The sequence below is a fragment of the Ovis aries genome, chromosome 25 (genome assembly GCF_016772045.2).
Source record: "Ovis aries strain OAR_USU_Benz2616 breed Rambouillet chromosome 25, ARS-UI_Ramb_v3.0, whole genome shotgun sequence".
Classification (NCBI taxonomy): domain Eukaryota; kingdom Metazoa; phylum Chordata; class Mammalia; order Artiodactyla; family Bovidae; genus Ovis; species Ovis aries.
Genome location: NC_056078.1, coordinates 8,052,636 through 8,076,091, shown reverse-complemented (window position 1 = coordinate 8,076,091; position 23,456 = coordinate 8,052,636). Strand labels below are relative to the sequence as shown.

General features: G+C 45.2%; 1 protein-coding gene across 1 annotated transcript in view; it reads left to right on the top strand.

Moving 5' to 3' along the window:
• NID1 (nidogen 1) overlaps nt 1-19,956 on the top strand; it is a 99,376-nt gene extending 79,420 nt beyond the window's left edge. The window contains exons 14-20 of the mRNA XM_012105605.4: nt 1,811-1,983; nt 7,588-7,714; nt 12,720-12,891; nt 14,082-14,239; nt 15,396-15,519; nt 16,783-16,895; nt 17,869-19,956. Of these exons, the coding sequence (XP_011960995.3) occupies nt 1,811-1,983; nt 7,588-7,714; nt 12,720-12,891; nt 14,082-14,239; nt 15,396-15,519; nt 16,783-16,895; nt 17,869-17,990 (989 nt within the window). The 3' untranslated portion in view covers nt 17,991-19,956. The remainder of the gene's footprint in view (nt 1-1,810; nt 1,984-7,587; nt 7,715-12,719; nt 12,892-14,081; nt 14,240-15,395; nt 15,520-16,782; nt 16,896-17,868) is intronic.
• The last annotated feature ends 3,500 nt before the right edge of the window (nt 19,957-23,456 follow it).

Here is a 23,456-nt window from a genome sequence, read left to right as displayed (position 1 = left end):
AAGTTGGGACTGGGGCCAGGCTGTGTGGCACTGGACAGACACTTGCGTCCTTGCCTTCAACATCTCACTTGAGCAGAATAATCTATAGCATGCTTCTTGGCTCTAAAATTCAGTCCCAGATGTAGAAAATGCTAATTGTCACAAATTACCAAAATCGAATATAATCATTCTTGACATCTCCATTCACCAGATAGCCAGTAATCATAAATTGATCCCCTACCAGATAGTTTCCCAGAGCTGCTAAGAGGCTGATAAGAAGGGATCACTCACAAACTTCATTATCCCACCCAGCCAGCATTAACCTGGTGTATCAGATGCCATGGTCTTGCGGGCATCTGCAGAGGGAAAGGCCCCAGTGTGGGCCCTAGAACCTCAGGGGGCAGGGAAACAGAGGCAGGGTAGGGAAAGGAACCCTGAGAGAGAGGGTTCCTTTCTCATTAATAGGCACATGTGATTGTGCAGGGACCACAGTGTCCCTGACTTGAGGGGTCGTGGGTTGGCCAGGGAAGGCTTTGCAGGCAATACTGCCTGACCCAAGGTTTTGACAGGACCAGAGTCACCTGCACTGGGGAAGGGGAGTTGAGGAGATCTGTGTTCCAGGTAGCAGGAGCAGGTTGAGGGGCAGGAAGGAAGCCATCATGAGTTTGTGTCCCATGCCGGGGGAGCAGAGTGGAAGTGAAGACATCAGAGGCTCTGTGCAGGGATCTGCCTTGATCCTGAGAGCAGGTGGGGAGCCCAGGAAGGGTTTTGAGCAGGTGCTGATGGGACCAGGTTTCAGTTTTAGAAGAGCTGAGAGGAAGGAATGAGACCGTGGCCATGGGGAGGCGGGGGCTGCTGCAGTATTTACAGTTAGTCCAGGTGAGAAATGGCGAGGGTTGACCTGAGGTGCAGGCAGTGTGTTTGGAGGGATAGATTCTAGAGATTTAAAGAGATCCACCAGATTGGCTTATGTCACTGAGTGGGTATAACAGGCAAGATGGACCAGAGAAAAGAAGTGAAAATGAGCTTGGCCACGAGCTGGTTCCGCCCTCGCACTGCAGAGGTCCATAATGTGTCCACGTGGTGAGTGGCTGGACCAGGTCGGGGACCCAGGTTCCCCGACACGCACTGTGTGTTCCTTACCCTCAGCCAGGGTGCATGTCCCCTCCTGGGAGGTTCTCCCATCAGGTGAGGCAGAGCTTTGCTGGACATGCAGGTCAGCAGGTAGGAGGCAAGGCTGCCTCTAAGGGAGGATGAGCCTCCCCCCTCGTTTTGTCCTGGAAAGTCCCGAAGGACTGTGTTCCTGCTTGTGGGGCCTGAGACCCTCCTGCCCCCGTGGGATGGGGTGAGCGGGGCAAGTCCACTCTGATGGACTTGCCTAGACTTTCAAGTCCACTGGGCATGAAAATACTCAGCAGCTTCCCATGGGGGTGCAAGTTCCCTGTGGCCAGGATTTCGGGGGTTTTGCTGTTTCTTTGTTTTGGATTGCTGCTACAGCCTGGATGCCCAGCATCCAGAGCAGGGCACCCATAGCCAGCTTAGTTCCATTAAGGGGGAGGCTGAGCCATTTTTTCCACTTGGGGTTTAATGTTACACTCAAGCCCTGTGTCATCTTCATCACAAATGCCCTTTGATTGGCTGCGGTCTTCCTGCTCCTTGTGCTCTCAGACATTAATAGGCACGTGTGATTGTGCAGTTTGTGGTGCCGAGAAGGTGACGTGACCAGGGTGTGTGGGTGCCTGTGTGTGAGTCCGTGCATGTGCCCGCACGTGTGTATTTGTGCGTTCCTGCTGCATACGGGCCTTGCTCAATGCCATCTCCTGCCACCCAGGTCTGAGTACAGTGGCTCCTCCAGTTCACTTTGGACCCCCGGTCCTTACCGCTGTGATCCCCCCGCCTCCCGGGACCCATCTACTCTTCGCCCAGACAGGGAAGATAGAGCGCCTTCCCCTGGAGGGAAGCACCATGACCAAGTCGGAAGCCAAGACACTGCTTCACGCCCCGGTGAGTGTTGGCTGATGGCACTTCAGTGACAGTCTCTGCTTCCATGACCCGGAGCAACAAGCAGGCTGTGGTCAGACCAGGGACTAGGACTAGATTCCTGGACCCAGGGCCTCTTCATTCTGTGTGACCCTGGGTGTCCATCTCTAAATAAGACCACTTTATTCCTAAGTCCCCTCCCCTTCCCCCAGGAGACTGAAGGGTGGGAACAGAAATGGAATGCCTGCTAGAGACCACTTTGGAATCTGACCCCTAGTGGGGGGCATCACCTGCACTTACTATATCTTATCTGCGAGCATCTGTCAGGTTTGATCTCACCATCCCTGCTAAATTCACAAAATGACTCATCTTTTGGCAGCCACTCAACTCAAGATCCTCATGTCTGGCAGGAGGCAGAGGAGGCAGTAACCAGAGCTTTTCAAAGCTGTGTTTTGTGAGCTAGGGAATTTTTGTCTGTTAGAGGTCGGACACTTCTGAGAAGCTGTTGTTTTATCTGGGATCCTAACCTTCTGCCGGGAAACCAGACTTAAGACCTGGTGGAGGCTTCCGACTGTGGACTTCAGGGGTGCCAGGACACTGGTGGGCCATCAGGGTCCTCTAAGGAGGGGAGAAGTAGCAGCGAGTGGTCCATCAGGCCTTGGAGATGAAAGTCCAGCAGAAATCCTCATCACCCCTCAGTGCTGGTTGCAGAGCCTTCTTGAAAATTCTGGGCAGAAATGTTGCTTTCTTCTCATCTTCCTTCCCCACTCCCCTGTCTCTGCTGCCTGCCCTATTTTCTCTTCCTGCATCAATCTCCACATCACAGGTGCCACACACGGCCGCACCCACTCTTCTTTTTGACCGAGATCAAAAAAAGTCTGCAAAGTAAAAATGCTTATTTTTTAAAATTTTATTTTATTGCAGTATAGTTGATTTACAATGTTGTATTAATTTCTGCTGTACAGCAAGTGACTCAGTTATACATACACACATATATACATGCTTTTTTGCACGCTTTTCCATTATGGTTTTTCACAGGATATTGAATGTAGTTCCCTATGCTGTACAGTAGGACCTTGTTGTTTATCCATTCTCTACACAATAGTTTGCATCTGCTAATCCCAAACTCCCGTTCCTGCCCCTTCTCACCCCACTGCCCTGGCGACCACAAGTCTGCTCTCTGTCTGGGTGTTTCTGTTTCATAGATAAGCTCACTTGTGTCATATTTTAGATTCCACATGTGAGTGATGTTGGATGGTATTTGTCTTTCTCTTTCTGGCTTACTAACTTACTAGAGATCTTTAGGTCCATCCATGGGGGAAAAAAAAATGCTTTTCAAAAGCCTCTTGCAAAGCAGCCTTGATTGTTCTTCCCCAGCACAAAGCCCTCTGATGGATTCCCCTTTCACCCAGAGGAAAAAAAAACCAGTTATTTTCATGGCCTTTGGCTACCTGTCCCAACCCCATTTCCTACCCCTGCCCCCTCAACTCACTGGCTGCAGCCCTCTGGCCTTCTAGCTGATCCTCAGCTCACCACACACGCTTGCACCTCAGGGCGTTTGCATTTGCTGTCCCCTGCCTGGCTTTTCTCACTCTAGACCCTTGCACGGCTCACGTGCACATTGCACGGTTGACATGTACATAGACACGGCCACATGTACCTTCCACAAATTTCTGCTGCACATCACCTCTGGGAGAAGCCTATCCTGGCTGCCCTGTTCAGCCTGCAGCCTCCAGTCACCCTTCTCTGTCTTTTAGCAAACACTCAGCACTACTCAGTACATTGTATATCAGGGTACATGTTCTTTATCTCATGTATCTCTTCCCACCAAGAATAGAGACCTGTATGGACCTAATGTCTGTCATATAGAGTGAAATAAATCAGAGAAAAACAAGTATCATACACTAAAGCATGTGTGTGGAATCTAGAAAAACGGTACAGATGAACCTATTTGCAACACAGGAATAGACAGAGACATAGGGAACGGATGAGTGGATGGGGTGGGGGTCGGGGGATGGCAGGTAAGATGAACTGGGAGATTGGGGTTGACATGTGCGCTCCCATGTGTAAAACAGGTAGCTAACGGGAACCTGCTGTCTTGCACAGGAAGCTCAGCTCAGTGCTGTGATGACCTAGAGGGGATGGGTAGGGGGGAGGTCCAAGAGAGAGGAGATAGCTGTATACGTACAGCTGATTCACTTCGTTGTGCAGCAGAAACTAACACAGCATCGTAAAGCAACTATACCCCAATTAAAAGAATATGAGTACACCAAGACCAGAAATTGTCCGTCTGTTTCATGGAGGTATTTGTTTCACAGTGGTGTTTCCAGACCCCAAACAGTGTTTGCCACTTGAGAAGTATTTACTGAAGGAATGCCTAAGTGATCTTTATGATGTCCTGTTGCCTCACTGAAGCACAAATCCCTCAAGGGGCCATCATTGTTCTTCTCTTGTATCCACCAGCACACACTCCCAGGTAGTAGGAGTCGGGAAAGCCATTCCCCCAACACCTGGGGGGAGGCTTAGATGTCAAATGAGGCTGTGAGAAGCAGAAGCTGAGATGTGATCCATGGAGGGGAAGGTGCTGAAACAATATTCACTGTGTCTTTCCTATCTATTATCTATTTATCAATCATTTATCCATTTATGGATACTTCTATTTAGCTATCTGTTTTTACCATCTAGGTATTTTAGTTTAACTGTACCTAATGCCTCCGTTCAGTGGTATTAAATACCACCGTCATCACCATCCATCGTCCCAAACTGAAACTCTGGATCCCTTCACTAATGACTCCCTCCTCCTCCTCCTCCAGTCTTCTGGAACTTCATTCTTTCTATCTCTATGAATTAGCCTGTTCTAGGGAAACTCCTCGCAGTGCTTGCTTGCTCTCTTGTAACTGGCTTACTTCACTTAACATAGTATCTTCAGATTTCATCCATATTGTGACATGTGTTAGAATTTCCTTCCTTGTTATGACCGAGTAATATTCCATCACATGGATATTTCATATTTTGTTTATCTGTTCATCAGTGGAGAACTCGGGCTGCTCCTACTTTTTGACTATTGTGAATAATGTTTCTATAAACATGGGTTTACAAACATCTGTTCAAGTCCTTACTTCCACTTCTTTTGGAAATAAACCAGACACGGAATTACATGGTAATTCTATTTTTGTTTTTTTTGAGGAACTGCCATACTGTTTTCCTTAGCAACTGCACCATTTTGCATTCCCACCACCAGAGCACAAAAATTCCAGATTTCCCTGCTACTTTGCTAACACTTATTATTTTGTTTTTTTCTTTAATTGTAGCCATACTAATATGTGTGAAGTGGTATTTTGTGATTTTGATTTGCATTTCTCTAGTTAGTAAGGAATCCATCTGCAATGCAGGAGACTCCAGTTCAATTCCTGGGTCGTGAAGATCCCCTGGAGAAAGGATAGGCTACCCACTCCAGTATTATGGAGCTTCCCTTGTAGCTCAGCTGGTAAAGAATCCTCCTGCAATGTGGGAGACCTGGGTTCGATCCCTCGTGTTGGGAAGATCCCCTGGAGAAGGGAAAGGCTACCCACTCCAGGATTCTGGCCTGGAGAATTCCATGGACTATATAATCCATGGGGTCACAAAGAGTTGAACACGACTGAGTGACTTTCACTTCACATTCACAAGGAATGTGAATGAGATGTTCAGTTCATTTCAGTTCAGTCAGTTGCTCAGTCCTGTCCAGCTCTTTGCAACCCCATGGACTGCAGACGCCAGGCCTCCCTGTCCATCACCAACTCCCAGAGCTTACTCAAACTCATGTCCATTGAGTCGGTGATGCCGTCTAACCATCTCATCCTCTGTCATCCCTTTCTCCTCCCGCCTTCAATCTTTCCCAGCATCAGGGTCTTTTCCAATGAGTCACTTCTTTGTATCAGATGGCCAAAGTATTGGAGTTTCAGCTTCACCATCAGTCCTTCCAATGAGTATTCAGGACCTATTTCCTTTAGGATGGACTGGTTGGATCTCCTTGCAGTCCAAGAGACTCTCAAGAGTCTCCTCCAACACCACAGTTCAAAAGCATCAATTCTTTGGTGCTCAGCTTTCTTTATAGTCCAGCTCTCACATCCATACATGACCACTGGAAAAAACCATAACTTTGACTAGATGGACCTTTGTTAGCATCTTTCCATGTGCTTAAGGGCCACTTACATATCTTCTTTGGGAAAATATCTATTCATACCCTTTGCCCATTTTGTGGTTGGGTTATTTTGTTGTTGTTGCTGAGCTGTAGGAGTTCTTCATATATTTTATCAACCCCTCATCAGAGACATGATTTGCAGATATTTCCTCACCTTCCACGAGCTGGTTACCTTTTCACTTTGTTGACTGTATCTTTTACTGAACAGAAGTTTTCCATTTTGATAAGATCCAATTTACCTATTTTTTGCTTTTGATGTCATAGCCAAGAAATTATTGCCAAATCAAACACTATGAGGCTTTCAACCATGTTTTCTTCTAAGAAATTTATAGTTTTAATTGTCACATTTGGGTTTCTGATTCATTTTGAGCTTATTTTTGTATATGGTGTAAGGTAAGGGTCTCTGTGTCCTTTATGACCTGACCTCTAAAGGGGAAGTGCTTGCTGGTAACTGGTTCTCTCCTAAAACATCTTCCTGGTCTTCCACTTCTGTGGTGTCCAGGGACTTTACTTATGTTTCCATATATATTTTAGAGCGAACTTGTAAGTTTCTACTTTAAAAAAAGGAAAGAAAGAAAAGCCTTCTGGGATTTTGGTATGGATAGCATTGGATCTTTAATTCCTAGTTAGGGAGAATTGATATCTTAGCAGTGTTAAATCTCATGATCCGTGAAACTAACATCTCTTCATTTATTTGCATCTTCTTTAATTTTGCTATGCAATGTTTTATAGTATTCAGCCTAAAATATTTTGGTTTTCTTGCTATTATAAACATTATTATCTTAAAATTCTACTTCTTGCTGGTATGTGGAAATACAGTTTTATGTTGATCTTGGATTCTGCAACCTTGCTAGGTTCAATTATTAATTAAAATATTAGTATAGATTCCCCAGGAGTTTCTACATAAATAATCATATTGTCTTCAAATAGAATAATTTTACTTCTTCCTTTCCAATATTTATGTGTTTTATTTCTTTTTTATGATCTTCAGTTTGTCAAAGGTTTCTTAGATAATATACAAAAAGCATTATCCATAAAAGAATAATAAATTGGACTTTACAAAAATTTAAAACTTTTGCTCCCAAAAAACATCATTTAAGAAAATGAAAAAGTGCTATTTGCTGAGAGAAACTGAAGCAGGTTGCCATGCCCTCCTCCAGGGCATCTTCCTGACCCAGGGATCAAACCCATGTCTCTTAAACATCTCCTACACGGGCAGATGGAAGCCCCATACATATACATGCTTATACACATATGACAACAGATTTTTATCTGAAGTTTATAAAGAACTCCTGCCACTCAATAATTTAATTTTAAAAATGGACAAAAGACTTGAAGACACTTCATTTTGAAAGGTGTCCAAACACCTGTAAGCACGTGAAAGATTCCTACTATCATGAGGCACGAGTAGATGGACCACTCTCACCACTGGTCTACACTTCCAGGATAAAGTCATCATTGGACTGGCCTTCGACTGTGTGGACAAGATGATATACTGGACCGACATCAGTCAGCCTTCCATCGGGAGAGCCAGTCTGCATGGCGGAGAGCCAACCACCATCATTCGACAAGGTGGGCAAGCAAGCATCATTCTTGGTTTTGCTTGTAGTAGCCCACGTGGCTCTTGGGGGAGAGAGCAGAGTCATGTGGTGTATGGTTGCTTGCAGGATATGGTGATTGGAGATGGGTTGGGTTCTTGGGCCCAAACATCACCCTTTCTAGCCTTCTCTGAATAGTCCTCCAAGGACTCATCACTAAATCATGAACATCTTAGCTGGGATGTGTTGCTGAAATAAAATTAAAACAGGGTATATGTCCATGCCTGTCTCTGAAAGCTTATGTAGCCAGTTTTGAGGAATAATAAAGGCTAAACTCAACCATCCAGTTTGGATAAATGCATCTCCCTCTGGCTGCTGAGCCTTGAGTTGATTTTCAGACTGTCTGCCCCTTGGGGTGGTCCATTAGGCAATAAACAGAAAAATCATAAAGATGGGAGGGTCACAAGCATATTGGCAAATACTGTCCCTGAGAGGTGAGTCTATTCCCAAGACAGTTTTCAGTTTGAAGGGTTTTCACTTCAACCTGTAACCTCATGGTGGGGTGGTCTCCTCTATTCCATCTCACCCTCACTGGACCTTGCTCAGATTGCCGGAGGAGTACAGCAAATTAGGCTGAACTTTTACAGACATTTCTGTTTTTGTTGCATCAGTAATGGTAAACCACGTGACACTTTGGCACAGCCTACCCCTCAACATTTAACCTCAATTCCTTAATTTACAGGTGCCAATTTAAGCCAAGGACTCTATTATTTTAATGCCTACATTCAACAAGTCAAGACTATTTTAAATGGATATGTTTTATCAAGATTCAAGTCCATTATGACAAAAAGTCCAAGGACCTGTAAAAATTCTCCTCTACTGAAAAGGTCAAATACTGCACATTGCTCAGTCTGTGACTTAACCAGCTGCCTTGCAGAAATTTTCAATCAAAAGACATTGCCATGCCAATGATATGTGCTATGTAAAATCATCTTGTTTTCTCTACAAAACACTCAAAGGTACATCTTTAAGGACTTCCTGGCTTGGGGGAAAAAGCAAAGATACATCTTTAAAATATTTGAGCCTCTTTGGTATTTCTTTTTACTGATGCTTGGGGCTGAGTGTTATTGTTCAGTTGCCAAGTTGTGTCTGACTCTTTGCAACCCCGTGGACTGCAGCACGCCAGGCCTCCCTGTCCCTTACCATCTCCTGGAGTTTGCTCAAACCCATGTCCATTGAGTCAGTGATGCCATCCAACCATCTCATCCTCTGTCATCCCCTTTTCCTTCTGCCCTCAGTCTTTCCCAGCATCAGGGTCTTTTCCAATGAGTCCGCTTTTAGCATCAAGAGGCTAAAGTTTTGGAGCTTCAGCTTCAGCATCAGTCCTTCCAATGAATATTCAGGTTGATTTCCTTTAGGATTGGCTGGTTTGATCTCCTTGCAGTCCAAAGGACTCTCAAGAGTCCTCTCCAGCACCACAATTCAAAAGTATCAGTTCTTTGGCACTCAGCCCTCTTTATGGTCCAACTGTCACATCTGAACATGACTCCTGGAAAAAGCAAAGCCTTGACTAGACAAACCTTTGTCAGCAAAGTGATATCTCTGTTTTTTAATACTCTATCTAGGTTTGTCATAGCTTTACTTCCAGGGGCTAAGTGTAGCTTTTCTAATTTAATGTCTCCCTACAACTTTTGATAGTGTCAGAAGGGCCCTTGTGCCTGTGGAACAGCCCCTGGGATATATTTTTCCTTCCTTGGCTCCTTCATAAGAGATAATACAGCAGGAATTAAGCTGAGGTTGAGTTAAACAGGTTGACTATGGACACAGACCTCAGATACTTTTCTGGAAGCCAACGTGCTATTTAAATAATGTCTGCTAGTTTTCATGGCTTGCTTTAATGAATGGAATGAAGTTTCTAATGAATACAAGTTTGAAGATGGCTGTTTGCATCTTAATGTTGTTGAAAATGTTGTTTCTATTATCAGTAATTTGACTTCAAAACCCACAGGAAGTGGGGAGTAGGTCATCGTTTGCTATTTCCTGTTGTTTTTGGAACTGATAATGATCCAAGAAAGCTTTAAGACCAGTAAGAAACATTCCAGACAAAAGCCCACAGTGAAAACACAGAATTAAATCAGAATGTGATCTTTGTAGAAGAAAGATCACTAGGAATACATTGTCTTTTTAATTTCCAAAAAGAGAAAGAAGCTTCCACTTACGTTTTCATCATGGTATTTTCCTAGTGAGTGAAAATGGCAGTGGGTATCTTTTCTTTTTCTTCCTAATTTCATAATGTCTGAATCCCGGGCTTCTCTGTTTTTCCTTGAGTTAAAGTCCTAGCCAGATATCTTTAATAAGTATCATCATCTGTTTCCTTTTGATACAATCAGTGTGGAATATGTTGCCCTGCAGTTTTCCCATCTTGCCCACAGGAAAGAATGAGGTTTTCCAGGCCTTTCCTTTGGCTCCTTAGCCTATAAAGAAGTATTTTTCTGGTTGGGGGAGGAGTTCTGGTTGCTCTTGGGTTTGACGTCAAGACCAGACTGTTTCTAAAAAGACAATTGGCAAGGAGTTCCTTCCGGGAACTTGTAAAGATACTCTCATTAAACAGCCTTCCCTGGTCCCACCATTTCTGAATAGCCCATGCCTCTTAGACAGGATGTTCTCGTTCTAAATATACCCTAGAATGATTTCTTCTGATTTTGTCTGGAGGTCTGAAGGGGTCTTTGGAGGTCAGTCTCACTGTCTCTTTACCTCCAAGGATATGGGAAATATTTTCAGTCAGTTCAGTCGCTCAGTCGTGTCCGACTCTTTGTGACCCCGTGGACTGCAGCACACCAGGCTTCCCTGTCCATCACCAACTCCCGGAGCTTACCCAAACTCACGTCCATTGAGCCAGTGATGCCATCCAACCATCCCATCCTCTGTCATCCCCTTCTCCTCCCGCCTTCAATCTTTCCCAACTTCAAGGTCTTTCAGATGAGTCAGTTCTTTGCATCAGGTGGCCAAAGTATTGGAGCTTCAGCTTCAGCATAGTCCTTCCAATGAATATTCAAGACTGATTTCCTTTAGGATGGACCAGTTGGATCTGCTTGCTGTCCAAAGGACTCTCAAAAGTCTTCTCTTTTTTTGAACCACAGTTCAAAAGCATCAGTTCTTTGGCACTCAGCTTTCTTTATAGTCCAGCTCTCACATCCATGCATGACTACTGGAAAAACCATAGCTTTGACTAGTCAGAACTTTGTTGGCAAAGTAATGTCTCTGCTTTTTAGTATGCTGTCTAGGTTGGTCATAGCTTTCCTTTCAAGGAGCAAGCATCTTTTAATTTCATGGCTGCAATCACCATCTGCAGGGATTTTGGAGCCCCGCAAAATAAAGTCTGTCACTGTTTCCATTGTTTCCCCATCTATTTGTCATGAAGTGATGGGACCAGATGCCATGATCTTCATTTTCTGAATATTGAGTTTTAAACCAGCATTTTCACTCTCTTCTTTCATTAAGAGGCTCTTTAGTTCTTCTTCGCTTTCTGCCATAAGGGTGGTGTCATCTGCATATCTGAGATTATTGCTATTTCTCCTGGCAATCTAGATTCCAGCTTGTGCTTCATCCAGCCTGGCATTTTGCATGAGGTACTCTGCATGTAATTTAAATAAACAGGGTGACAATATACATCCTTGATGTTCTCCTTTCCCAATTTGGAACCAGTTTGTTGTACTTTATAAATCTTTGCTTTGAGTTGGAATAATAAAGACCTTGTTTAGAATTAGAAACGATTGTTTCTAAGTCTTAATAAGCTTTCTCTGGTGGGAGTCCTTCAGGGGGGCTTAGATGTTTCCGTCATTCATAGTCATGATCATTGTAGGAGTTTAGTGAAAGCTGATATGGAGGGGACTGAGGGTTGGGACTGCTTCGCTATTGATGAAAGAACACAGTGCTGCAGGGATGGTTTATACCAAGTCCCTGGGGCAGGGTAGCCCCATCCTTGGCTCGTCCCCTTCCTGTTTCCACTTCCAGCCGTACTAAATGACCTTCAACTCCATAATCAGCTGAGGGGAAAGAGTCCAAGGTGACCCCAGTAAAACCCTGGTAGGGTTTTAGCTTTTAATTTGGTTGTATTTATAGTCAGGAAATCATTGCAATCTTGAACTCCTGATTAGGTTTGGTGGGTGCTAAAGGCTCGCATTGCAGTCAGCTTATACTGTGGCAACCCCTGGCTTGAAAATCAGTTACTTAGAGCCTAGTAAAGACTTCTGGGGTGTTATTTGCAATCACTGATACCCCTTCTTTGTACTCTTAACACTTGTATGAAAGTAATAACAGCTGTGATTTCTTGCATATATTATTTCTCGGCAATGACCTATTTTCCCCCACTGATGAATAAGATAAGTCTGTCCCATTCCCCCTCTTTAGATCTTCCTGTGCCTCCCCTTTACATAAGAGATAAGCTCTAAGCTTGTTAACGCAGGCATCCTAACTTTATCTCTGGCCACTCTCCACCCTCGGGGTCTCCAGCCACACAGAATGACAGCGTATACTTCAAGCCATACCCATTCTTCCTTTATATCAGTGTGCTGGTCTCCCTGCTTGGAAAGCTTTGACCGGGATCCCTGCCTGAGAAAGCCCTGTTGTTCCTGCAGCAGCCAGCCTTATGAGGCATTGCCTCCCCCAGGAAGTGTTCCTCGGTCTCCCCAGGCTAAGTACAGCGTTCCTGCTCCATGCTCCACAGAGCCTGGAACTCAGCCTGAGCTGTGATTGGCTGCAGGCTCCTGGAAGGCAGGGCCACAGCTTCAGCATCCGTATGGGTTGGCTTCCCAATATGGTACCCATCCATCCATTCCCAATATGGATGGCCATCAAGGGAATGAGTAGCACTGTAACATTCGTCCCTGAGTGTTATTTATCTTAACAAGCATTTAACACTCCCATGGGTTTTCTCAAAGTGCAAGGGTTCGATGCCAGATGAAGTAGCGTGGAGTAATCAGAAAAACCTCATCTTACTCATTAAAAAAAAATCAATAATGTTTGGTGTTTACTTCTAGATCTTGGAAGCCCCGAAGGCATTGCTCTTGACCACCTCGGACGCAACATCTTCTGGACGGATTCTCAACTGGATCGGATAGAAGTTGCGAAGCTAGATGGGACCCAGCGCCGGGTGCTGTTTGAGACTGACTTGGTGAATCCCAGAGGCATCGTAACAGATTCCGTGAGAGGGTGCGTGCATGCTAAGTCCCTTCAGTCGTGTCCAACTCTGTGTGACCCTGTGGACTATAGCCCGCCAGGCTGCTCTGTCCTTGGGATTCTCCAGGCAAGGATACTGGGATGGGTTGCCCTCCTCCAGAGGATCTTGCCACCAGGGAAGCCCCCGTGAAAGGGTATCTTTGTGTAAATCTGTGTGTGTGTCTATTCAATTTACATCTGCCCTTGTGCATATTCTCAAAGTTTGACTGTAACTCCAGCATTGCTGCCCTGAAATGAATGAGTTTAGGATGAATGAGTCCACAGTTGGTGGCTTATAGATACCTGAGGTGAAGCCAGAACATTTATTATAATCCACCAGAATCATGAACTCAGTACCATGTTCCACTTTGAAATCTTTTACCAAGAGCTTTGTAAGTTGACGGCTCAGAAATTGGATATTTCCACTTGGATTGAATGTTAATCAAATATTTGAGTTGTATCAACCCCAGAAGAATATCAAGGTAGCATCACTGTCCCCCTGGGGCTCCTTCCGGGGGCCCAACCCAGCATGAACAGCTTGGGGGCCCTCCCTCGGGGTTTTGTGAGCACATTCTTTCCCTCACTGCAGGCTCTGAGTCTTACACCCTAGGCTCAGGTCTCCCTGATGCTTTGACGTGAGACCACATCTCCTGTTCTGTGGCCATTTGGCCGCCTCTCTGATTTCAGGTGCCTTGACCACTTACCCTGCCAGCGTTGCTTCTGGGCTTCATCCTCTGGGTCTGCTTCGCCTTCCTGAGTGCTGACAGCATATGAGAATCCCCAAGTGTTTATGTCAGTTATGGCGCTCTATTTTTTAAAAACAGTTTCATTGAGATATGTCAGTTATATTTAAGGGAAGTGAAGTTGTTAGTAACAGAATGATTCAAGGGAAAAACCAAATAGAGGGATCTTTACAAAGGCAATGTGTCTTGGCACCTCCAGATCCTTTATAGCCATTAATTTTTATTTTATTTTTAAATTTCTTGGTTGCACTGTATGACCTGCAGGATCTTAATTCCCTGGCCAGGTTTTGAACTCATGCCCCCTGCAGTGGAAATGCAAGGTTCTAACCCCTGGACCGCCAGGGAATTCCCTATCATAGGTTCTTTTTAAGGGTCTTTAAGTGAACTTTTTCTCATACATCTTCATTATTTCTCTTCCCCTTTCACTTCCTTTTCCTCCAGGAATCTTTATTGGACAGATTGGAACAGAGATAACCCCAAAATTGAAACTTCCTACATGGATGGCACAAACCGGAGGATCCTGGTGCAGGATGACCTGGGCTTGCCCAATGGGCTGACCTTCGATGCCTACTCATCTCAGCTCTGCTGGGTGGATGCAGGTGATGGAAAGCCCCAGGCCTGGCTCCTGGGTCGGAACAGGGCTTCGTTTTTTTACCAAATAATCATTGTTATCCACTGTACTATCGAGAGTAGCTATTGAACTGCTATTTTTCTGCACAAACATCAGCTGCATATCTTTGCTTGGAAACTGTTTCCCACAGCTTGATGTAGCCCAGGGAGCATTCTCAATCTTCCAGGTCAGGGGTCAGCAAACTATAGCCTGGGGCCAAATGGTATGGCCACCTGTTTTGGTATAACCTGGGAGCTGTAAACGGTTTTTACATTTTCAAATGTTACATTTTAAAAGCTTATACAAATTCTTGTATAATGTCCTTGATTTCACCTCTTGGCTCACACAACCTAAAATAGTTACCATCTGGCCCTTTAAGAAAAAGTTTGCTGACCCCCAGAGCCTGTCCTCATCCTGGTACCTATTAAGCAATTCATGACTTACATCTTTGTAGCTCCTGCTTGTCCCCAAGCAGGGCTAAGGCAGGACTTGAAGCCAAGGAAGATAAAGTAAGGCAGTCCCGATGTGTGCTCCTGCCTGGGAAGATTTGGGGTGCCCCTGATGTGGGCAGGATGCTCAGTTGGGAAAGAATGTCAATCATCCATCAAGTCTCTGTTGAGTTCCTCCTTCCTTCTAGACACTGTCAGGTACCACGGGAGATGCAGGAAGTAAAGCACGCACACTTAAGTGGAAACCCAAGCCTAAAGTTGGTCATAATGCAGGCATTGATGCGCGGCTGTGCGCAGCTGCTCACCCAGTGGGAGCAGCTTAGCAATTCTAAGGGCTCTGAAAACAGGGAGGGAAGGTCTAGAGGGGCTTCAGACAGGAGGGATTTGAACAGAAGCTGGAACATGGCTTCCTTCTTACTAAGCCCCTGGCTGCTCCAGAAATAGGTGAAATGGGGTGCTCTTCCTCTGCTCTGGCTCCCTTCTCCCCATCAGAACCAGGTGTGGGTACTGGATGGAGGTGGCACTGAGCAATGAGGGGCGTGGGAGGATGAACAGGCAACTTCCCGGTTCAGAAGAGCACATCTTGTGTTCTCTCGGATCTGAGCGTGTAACGCTTGCCCTCCTTGCTTTTCGTTTTGGACACAAAGGGGCCATTTCTTGTGTGAACAATGGACGACTTGTTCTCACCCCACACAGGCACCCATCGGGCTGAATGCCTGAACCCCGGTCAGCCCAACATACGCAAGGTTCTTGAAGGGCTGCAGTATCCTTTCGCCGTTACGAGCTTCGGGAAGAATCTGTACTACACAGACTGGAAGACGTACGTCAGCTGCTGCAGCGCGGGGGCTGGGGGACCTGCCCTGCTGCCCTCTCTGGAGGCCACACCCTTTCCAAGCAGCCTCTTGGCTTGACCTTCCCACCTCCAGAGATGCCCCCTCTGCCTCGCCCTCTGATTGTCAGAGAGGAGGGCAAGAAAGGAGAGGGCAGTAACCCTAGGGAAGCAGGGGGTGCCGTGTATCATCTGGATGCTCTTGGATGGGCAGCTTCAAGTCCACAAATGGGGACTTTCTGCGCATGTTCCTTCTCTCCCTGGGAGAGACCATGCCTACTCCATGCCACTATTTTATTATAATTCTTAAACTGCAGTATTCCCAAAGCTCCTTCTTGACCTTTCCTGCAGAAAAGTAGGCTTAAACCAAGCCAGCGGCTGTGGCAGGCGCTTCAGTATAGAAAGTGGATTTCCCAGCTTGGGATTTAGAGCCATAGGGCAGAGCTAGCTGACCTTTGTTCTTTCTTTAAGAAGCCAGAGAATTGCAGGCTTCAGGAAGAGGGAGGGATGGCTAGGAAGTAAGGCCAATGTATCTGTTTGGTTTTTTTTTTTTCACGTCTGTCTGTGCTATCTTGTCTGATTCTTTGCCACCCCACAGACTGTAGCCCACCAGGCTTCGCTGTCCATGGGATTTCCCTGGCAAGAATACTTGAGTGGGTTGCCATTTCCTCCTCCAGGGGATATTCCCAACCCAGAGATGAAACCCACGTCTCCTGTGTCTCCTGCATGGGCAGGCAGATTCTTGACTGTCTGAGCCACCTGGGAAGCCGTATATGGCCTCCAATTTATCTCCCAAGGGCTTCCCTGGTGCTCAGATGGTAAAGAATCCACCTGAAATGCAGGAGACCCAGGTTCGATCCCAGGGTCGGGAAGATCCCCCGGAGAAGAGAATAGCTACCCACTCCAGTGTTCTTGCCTGGAGATTCCCATGGACAGAGGAGCCTGGCAGGTTACAGCCCATGGGGTCACAAAGAGTCAGACAGGACTGAGACTAACACGTTCACTTTACCCTCCAAGCGACAAAAGAGGTTGCCCTGTAGAGAAAAGTTTAAGCCATTAGATGTGTTTTTTGTTGTTAGTATATTTTTGGGTTTTGTTTGTTTGGCCATGCCGCATAGCATGAGGGAATCTTAGTTCACCCACCAGGGATCAAACCACGCCCCCTGCATTGAAAGTGAAAAGTCTTTTCCACTGGACCATCAGGGAAATCCTGCCGTTAGATGTGTCTTAACTTTCCATCCTTTGACACTCTAGGAATTCTGTGGTCGCTGTAGATCTCGCTGTTTCCAAAGAGATGGATTCCTTCCACCCCCACAAGCAGACCCGGCTCTATGGCATCACTTCCGCCCTGTCGCAGTGTCCTGAAGGTAACTCACCTGTGCTCTATGTAGTCAGGGGCTGGGTTGGCCCCTGGGGCTCAGAGCCCACACTCTGGCCGCCCCCTATATGGCCTCTGGTAGCCCTGATCACAGGGCAGGTGAGACCTAGTCCATTCCATCAAGGGTCTTCATTAATTAGTAGGTAAACCAGATGAATCAATAGAAAATGGTAGGGAATGAAGTGGATAGTGGATAAGGGTGAGGAAAAGTACTGACTCCTGGAGTGAGTCTAAAAGTATGCTGTCTTCAGGCTCCAAGGAGGAAAAGCAGTGTTAGGGTCCCCTGCTTTAAAAGTTCATCCATTTGGCAAGACAGCAACAATAATAATTGATAGTCATAGTAATTGCAAACATGGATGTGATACTTCCTGTGAGCTGGGTACATCCCATGTATTAAAAGTCACTGTGTGCTTTGTATCCACTGGTTCACTTAATCCTCATAGCAGCCCTATGAGGTAGGTGTTATTATTTTGCCCACTTTATAAATGAGGATACTGAAACCACTTGCCCAGAGTCACACGATCACTTCCAGTATTCATGGCAGCAGACTTGGGGGTAAGTTAGGCAGCCTGGCTGCAGAGTCTATGCTATGGCTTCCTCCTTCTTGGCTTCCCTCTTGCCCGCTAGTGAAGTGGCCAAGCTGCGTAGAAAGCACATTCTGCTTTAAAATTCCAGCTCCATGTTATGACCGGAGCTGGAAAACCCTCCCTGAGCTCTGCTAATAGCTTTGTTGGTAAATCTGCATATTCCCCAGATCAGCAATCAAGGTTTTTGCACATTTGGCAAATCCTTAATGATGAGGAAACAGCCAGGAGATAAGCTGAGTTAAAATTTCTGTACAGCTTCCTTGTTCTCCAGGACCCCCTCCATAAGCTTGGCCTTCCAGAGACCGAACAGGGGGCTAGTATGGAGGTCACTCTCTTAACTGATTGAACCACTGAGCTTACCTCTGCCTTTTCCAGGTCACAACTACTGCTCAGTGAACAATGGTGGCTGCACCCACCTCTGCTTGGCCACCCCAGGAAGCAGGACCTGCCGTTGCCCTGACAACACCCTGGGAGTTGACTGTATCGAGCAGAAATGAAGAGTTACTTGTGTGCTCTCCAAAGTATTTCACAGCAGCACCCTTCTTGAAAGGGTCCAGACTGAAAACTGTCTGACCTGGTGGCTGAATGGCCACCAGGCCCAGGTCCAACCCAGCCTGAGCCCCAACAGCATTGCCCTCACTGTTCCCCAAAACACATGCCCTCAGCTTCTGGAATGGGAAAGCCTCTACTCCTACACAAAGTCTCCCTGACCCTAACCCTCAGACTAGCTTATACAGCCCTGAGTGAGGATTATATGCCCCATCCTGGTGCTGGAAACTGGCCCCAGCCTTCATACCCCCATGGTGAGCAGAGCTTCCCAGGGCCTGAGCTGCCCCCCTTCTTTGTGGCCTTACGAGCTCAGCCTCACTTTGAGACACCCATTGTTTCCTCAGCTGCTGGACACATCGAGGCTGTGAGCAAAGGAGGGAGTTTGCTCTCCCACAGTTTTTCTTGGTGCTCTGATTTCCCTCTTTATACTCCTAGCATTTAACCCCTGAGTTCTATATCGCCTGCATCCTGCCCAAGGCAGGATGTGAGCAAGCCCTGCCTTTTGGTCAAAACTCATCGTGTCCAAAAGATATATGGGTATTTGGTGGATGATACTGAGCAGCCTCTCCCAGATAAGTTATTGGCATTTCTGAAGTATTTGTTGGTAGTCAAAAGCTTAAATCAAGAGTGTCCAGAGAAATTCAAGGTGCAGAGTCAGATGTTTGAGGATGGGGATTTTATTGATGTGCCTTAAATTATACCAAAGAGTACCAAAGTATTCCTCTTTATCCAAAGCACTTGGATCCTAGCATCTGGTTCTTGGGGCAGCACAGCCCCATTGCTGGCACCTGTGTCCAGCCTCCACGTGGAGACCCATCTGAGATACAGGCTGGGACTGGGGACCCCCTGAAGTCCCTCATCTCTGCCCTCCACCCCAGAGAGCCAATCTACAATCAGTCGTGAGCTCTGTGCTCTCTTGTTCATCCTCCATCCATGGCCCTTGCTCACTGTATTCTCATCCAAAGACACAGTCCAGGAAGGCCAAACTGAATATTTATATGAGTCCTCCAGACACTTTGTTCCTCATTGGTGTAATTAAAAGGACCATTACCACATTTCACATTTATCTTTCTAGAGCTTGTTTAGAAAACATCTCCTGACCATATATAGCTACTGGTATTTGGTGGGGGGGTGGGGAGGGGTAGGCAGTGACTACTTCCCAAAGTCCTAAAAGAATGGAAATTTTGAATTGAAAGCTAAGGATAAGGAATTTGCGTCAGTGAAGATCAGGTTAAGGAAGTGAGAAGACTCAGTGAAAAGTGTCACGAAGAGACTGATGAAGAGCAGAAATGGAAAACCCAAGAGGAAGGATAAAGGAGAAGCTTTAGCAGTAGCAATAAGAAAAGCTCTTAAATAATGCCAAAGAAAATATGATATGTTCTTTGTCAGAGGACACTTCTACGCTTAAGGACATGGAAGAATTTCCCTGTTTTTCTCCTAAAGGAAGATATCCCTCTTCTAATCTGCAAACCTCAGTACCCTCAACTCCCCCTTAACACACTGCTTTTCTACAGCACATAGGAGCCTGAATGGAAAAGAGCCTTTCCTTGAATAATTGGAGTTTGTTTTGAGAAGCAACTATATCCCCAAGAATCACAAGGTTTGGGGAACACATGAGTCTTTTATGTAACCCAACCACATAAATTAGTTTAACTTTCCTTTTCTATTTATCATTCCATATCCAACCCTCTATATCAAATGTTTTGTCATGATTTTTGTATAATGTTTATAACTGTTTTATTCATTTTGCTAGATTCATTCTAAAATTTTTTTAAACAGTAAATTCTTAAACTGTGGAAACCATTGAAGGTGCTTATTAACTGTTCCCCAGATTTGTACAAGTATTGGATAACTCCTTGAGTTTACAGCTGTATAAATTTTAGTGCAGAAAATAAACTTTTTTTGTTAAAAAAAGTCTTCCTTTATCTTGTTTGAATGAGGCAGATTAATCTCAGGAGGCAGATTCACAATGGAAAGACAGTCATTTAATAATCTGCAAAACCTATTTAGCCCCTAGTGTTATAAGGGATGGTTTTTTCCCCAAGTGAGTCCTCAAACTTAAGTTCAGTTCAGTCACTCAGTCGTGTCCAGTTCTTTGCGACCCCATGAACCGCAGCATGCCAGGCCTCCCTGTCCATCACCAACTCCTGGAGTTCACCCAAACTCATGTGCATCGAGTTGGTGTTGCCATCCAGCCATCTCATCCTCTGTCGTCCCCTTCTCCTCCTGGCCCTAATCCCTCCCAGCATCAGGGTCTTTTCCAATGAGTCAACTCTTCGCATGAGGTGGCCAAAGTATTGGAGTTTCAGCCTCAGCATCAGTCCTTCCAATGAACACCCAGGACTGGTCTCCTTTAGGATGGACTGGTTGGATCTCCTTGCAGTCCAAGGGACTCTCAAGAGTCTTCTCCAACACCACAGTACAAAAGCATCAATTCTTTGGCATTCAGCTTTCTTCACAGTCCAACTCTCACATCCATACATGACCACTGGAAAAACCATAGCCTTGACTAGACGGACCTTTTTTGGCAAAGTAATGTCTCTGCTTTCTAATATGCTGTCTAGGTTGGTCATAACTTTCCTTCCAAGGAGTAAGCGTCTTTTAATTTCATGGCTGCAATCACCATGTGCAGTGATTTTGGAGCTCCCCCTAAAATAAAGTCTGACACTGTTTCCACTGTTCCCCATCTATTTCCCATGAAGGGATGGAACCAGATGCCATGATCTTCGTTTTCTGAATGTTGAGCTTTAAGCCAACTTTTTCACTCTCACTTTCATCAAGAGGCTTTTTAGTTCCTCTTCACTTTCTGCCATAACGGTGATGTCATCTGCATATCTGAGGTTATTGATATTTCTCCCGGCAATCTTGATTCCAGCTTGTGCTTCTTCCAGCCCAGCGTTTCTCATGATGTACTCTGCATAGAAGTTAAATAAGCAGGGTGACAATATACAGCCTTGATGTACTCCTTTTCCTGTTTGGAACCAGTCTGTTGTTCCATGTCCAGTTCTAACTGTTGCTTCCTGACCTGCATATAGGTTTCTCAAGAGGCAGGTCAGGTGGTCTGGTATTCCCACCTCTTTCAGAATTTTCCACAGTTTCTTGTGATCCACACAGTCAAAGGCTTTGGCATAGTCAATAAAGCAGAAATAGATGTTTTTCTGGAACTCTCTTGCTTTTCCACAAACTTAGGGGCTGATAATTGACTTTAAAATAATTCTATCATGGACTTCACCCTTTGAAACATTGTTTTCATTTTTATAAAAATTTTAGCTATAGGCAGTAGCATTTCCTGGTTCAGTTCTGAAGATGAGCTGTGTTTTTTCCCCCTTTTCATATCCAGAAGGAACAAAGGTATCTTCCTGGCATTGGCCATGGAGTGAGACCCCTTGGTCTGTTCTCAACTGTCACCAATGCATAGTGCTACCTATGTTGGCCCCTGAGGGGGATGCGAATGGGCCTTTGACTTGGACAGAGTGAAGGGGGCTCAAAAATGGCAGGAATGAGGTTGAGATCATTGTACAGAAGAGACCTGGTGCATCAGGGCCTACCTATAAAATGGCACCACCGATGGAATCAGTTATTAATACATCCTGCTGATGTGGACTTACTGACAGACAGCTGATATTAGGTCTAAATGCTAAGACCAGTGTTTTATTCTGGTCATAAAATCTAGATACGTTAAAGTGATGTCAGGGAAGATGGTGCAGTAGGAAGCTTTAGGAATCCACCCCTCTATAAAACAATAGTTGAACTGGCAGGAGCCATCTGAATAAACTACTTTAGAACTTTGTGTCTAGTGGAATGCTTGCAGCTTCCAGGAGAGAGTTTGATGAAGAGAGTGGTAAGTTTCAGCTTCCCCTTAATAGTGGCAGCCATCCCCTTTCCCCAGCCCCAAGACACTCAGCTACGGGGACAGCAGCCCGTGTTCCTAGTGCAGTTTACTAAGACCAGGTTGAGCGATAAGAACCAGCATTGCTCTCCAAAAATCAGATTTGTGGGTTCTGACTACTGCTTCTAATTAGGAGCCAGCATAGAGGAAAAATCTTCCTGACATAGGATTTGGCAATAATTTCTTGTACATGACACCAAAAGCACAAGCAACGAAAGAAAAAGACAAATACAGATAATAATTGCTGGGGAGGGTGTGGAGAAAAGGGAGCCCTCCTATACTGCTGGTGGGAGTATAGATTGGTACCATGATGGAGAACACTGTAGAGGTTCCTTAAAAAAAAAAAAAAAAGTTGCCATATATCCAACAAACCCACTCCTGGGCATATGTCCAGAGAACATCATAATTCAAAAAGATACATGCACCTCAGCATTCACTGCAGCATTATTAACAATAGCCAAGACGTGGAAACCGCCAAAATATCCATTCACTGAGGAATGGATAAAGACGATGTGGTATACTGGAATATTACTCGGCCATAAAAAATGAAACAATGCCATTTACAGCATTATTTATTATCTAGGTCCATGGATGAACCTAGAAATTGTCATACTGCATGAAGTAAATCAGACAGAGACAAATATCATATGATATCATGCTGGGAGCCAGCATGAGGAACTCTGCCCATGGCAAAAGTCATGAGGAAGGAGGCTTCGGCATACACAAAGGTGGGATCGAGCCTCAGGAGACCCCCTGTTCCCGAGCATCTACCCCCAAAACCAGAGTCTGCCTACTTTACTGCTTTATGCTCTCACCTACACCTCTGACTTGACGAGGGCCTCTCCCCCATCACCTCTCTCGGAGAAGGAGTTAACCTACAGCTCCAGTTAATAAAAATTCCTGGGCATGACAAGAGTGTTTCAACTTACGAACTCCTCTGAAGGTTATCTAGCCTGCCTGTACAGGTTCGTCCGGCCACATGTGGTTGTTTACAGTCTCCCAACTGTGAGAGGCACAAGATGTTTTAGACTTACTAAAGGGAGATTCTTTTAGGAAGTTAGAAATTATTAGTATAGTGGGTTGATTAGAAATTATATTGGTGAAGGGTTTTTCATTTATTGGGCCAATGTTTGCTGCTAAATCCCCTGCCCTTATACATGTTAATGAATATATAACTAGTATATAGGAGAAATAAGTATTAACCTTTAGATTAATCATGTTAACCTTAGGCTAAGTAAATTCCTTTCTTAGTTATAACCCACTATACCCTCACCCTATAGGAATGCAACTTTATCTGGTACCTTTGGAGGGTGATGCCTGGTTTACGAAAAATCACCCCTGGAAAATAAGTTTTTTGGTTATCAGAAAGAAAGGATCATAAAATGTCAGCAGGCCTAATGGCCAGAAGATGATGTAAAACCCCTAAGACCTTTATGTATAAATGTATATGAAGCACCTGATTTTGATAACGGTCAGGACTGCTGACCCCCGCGTGACACTAAAATTTCTATTTGTCTCTATGTGC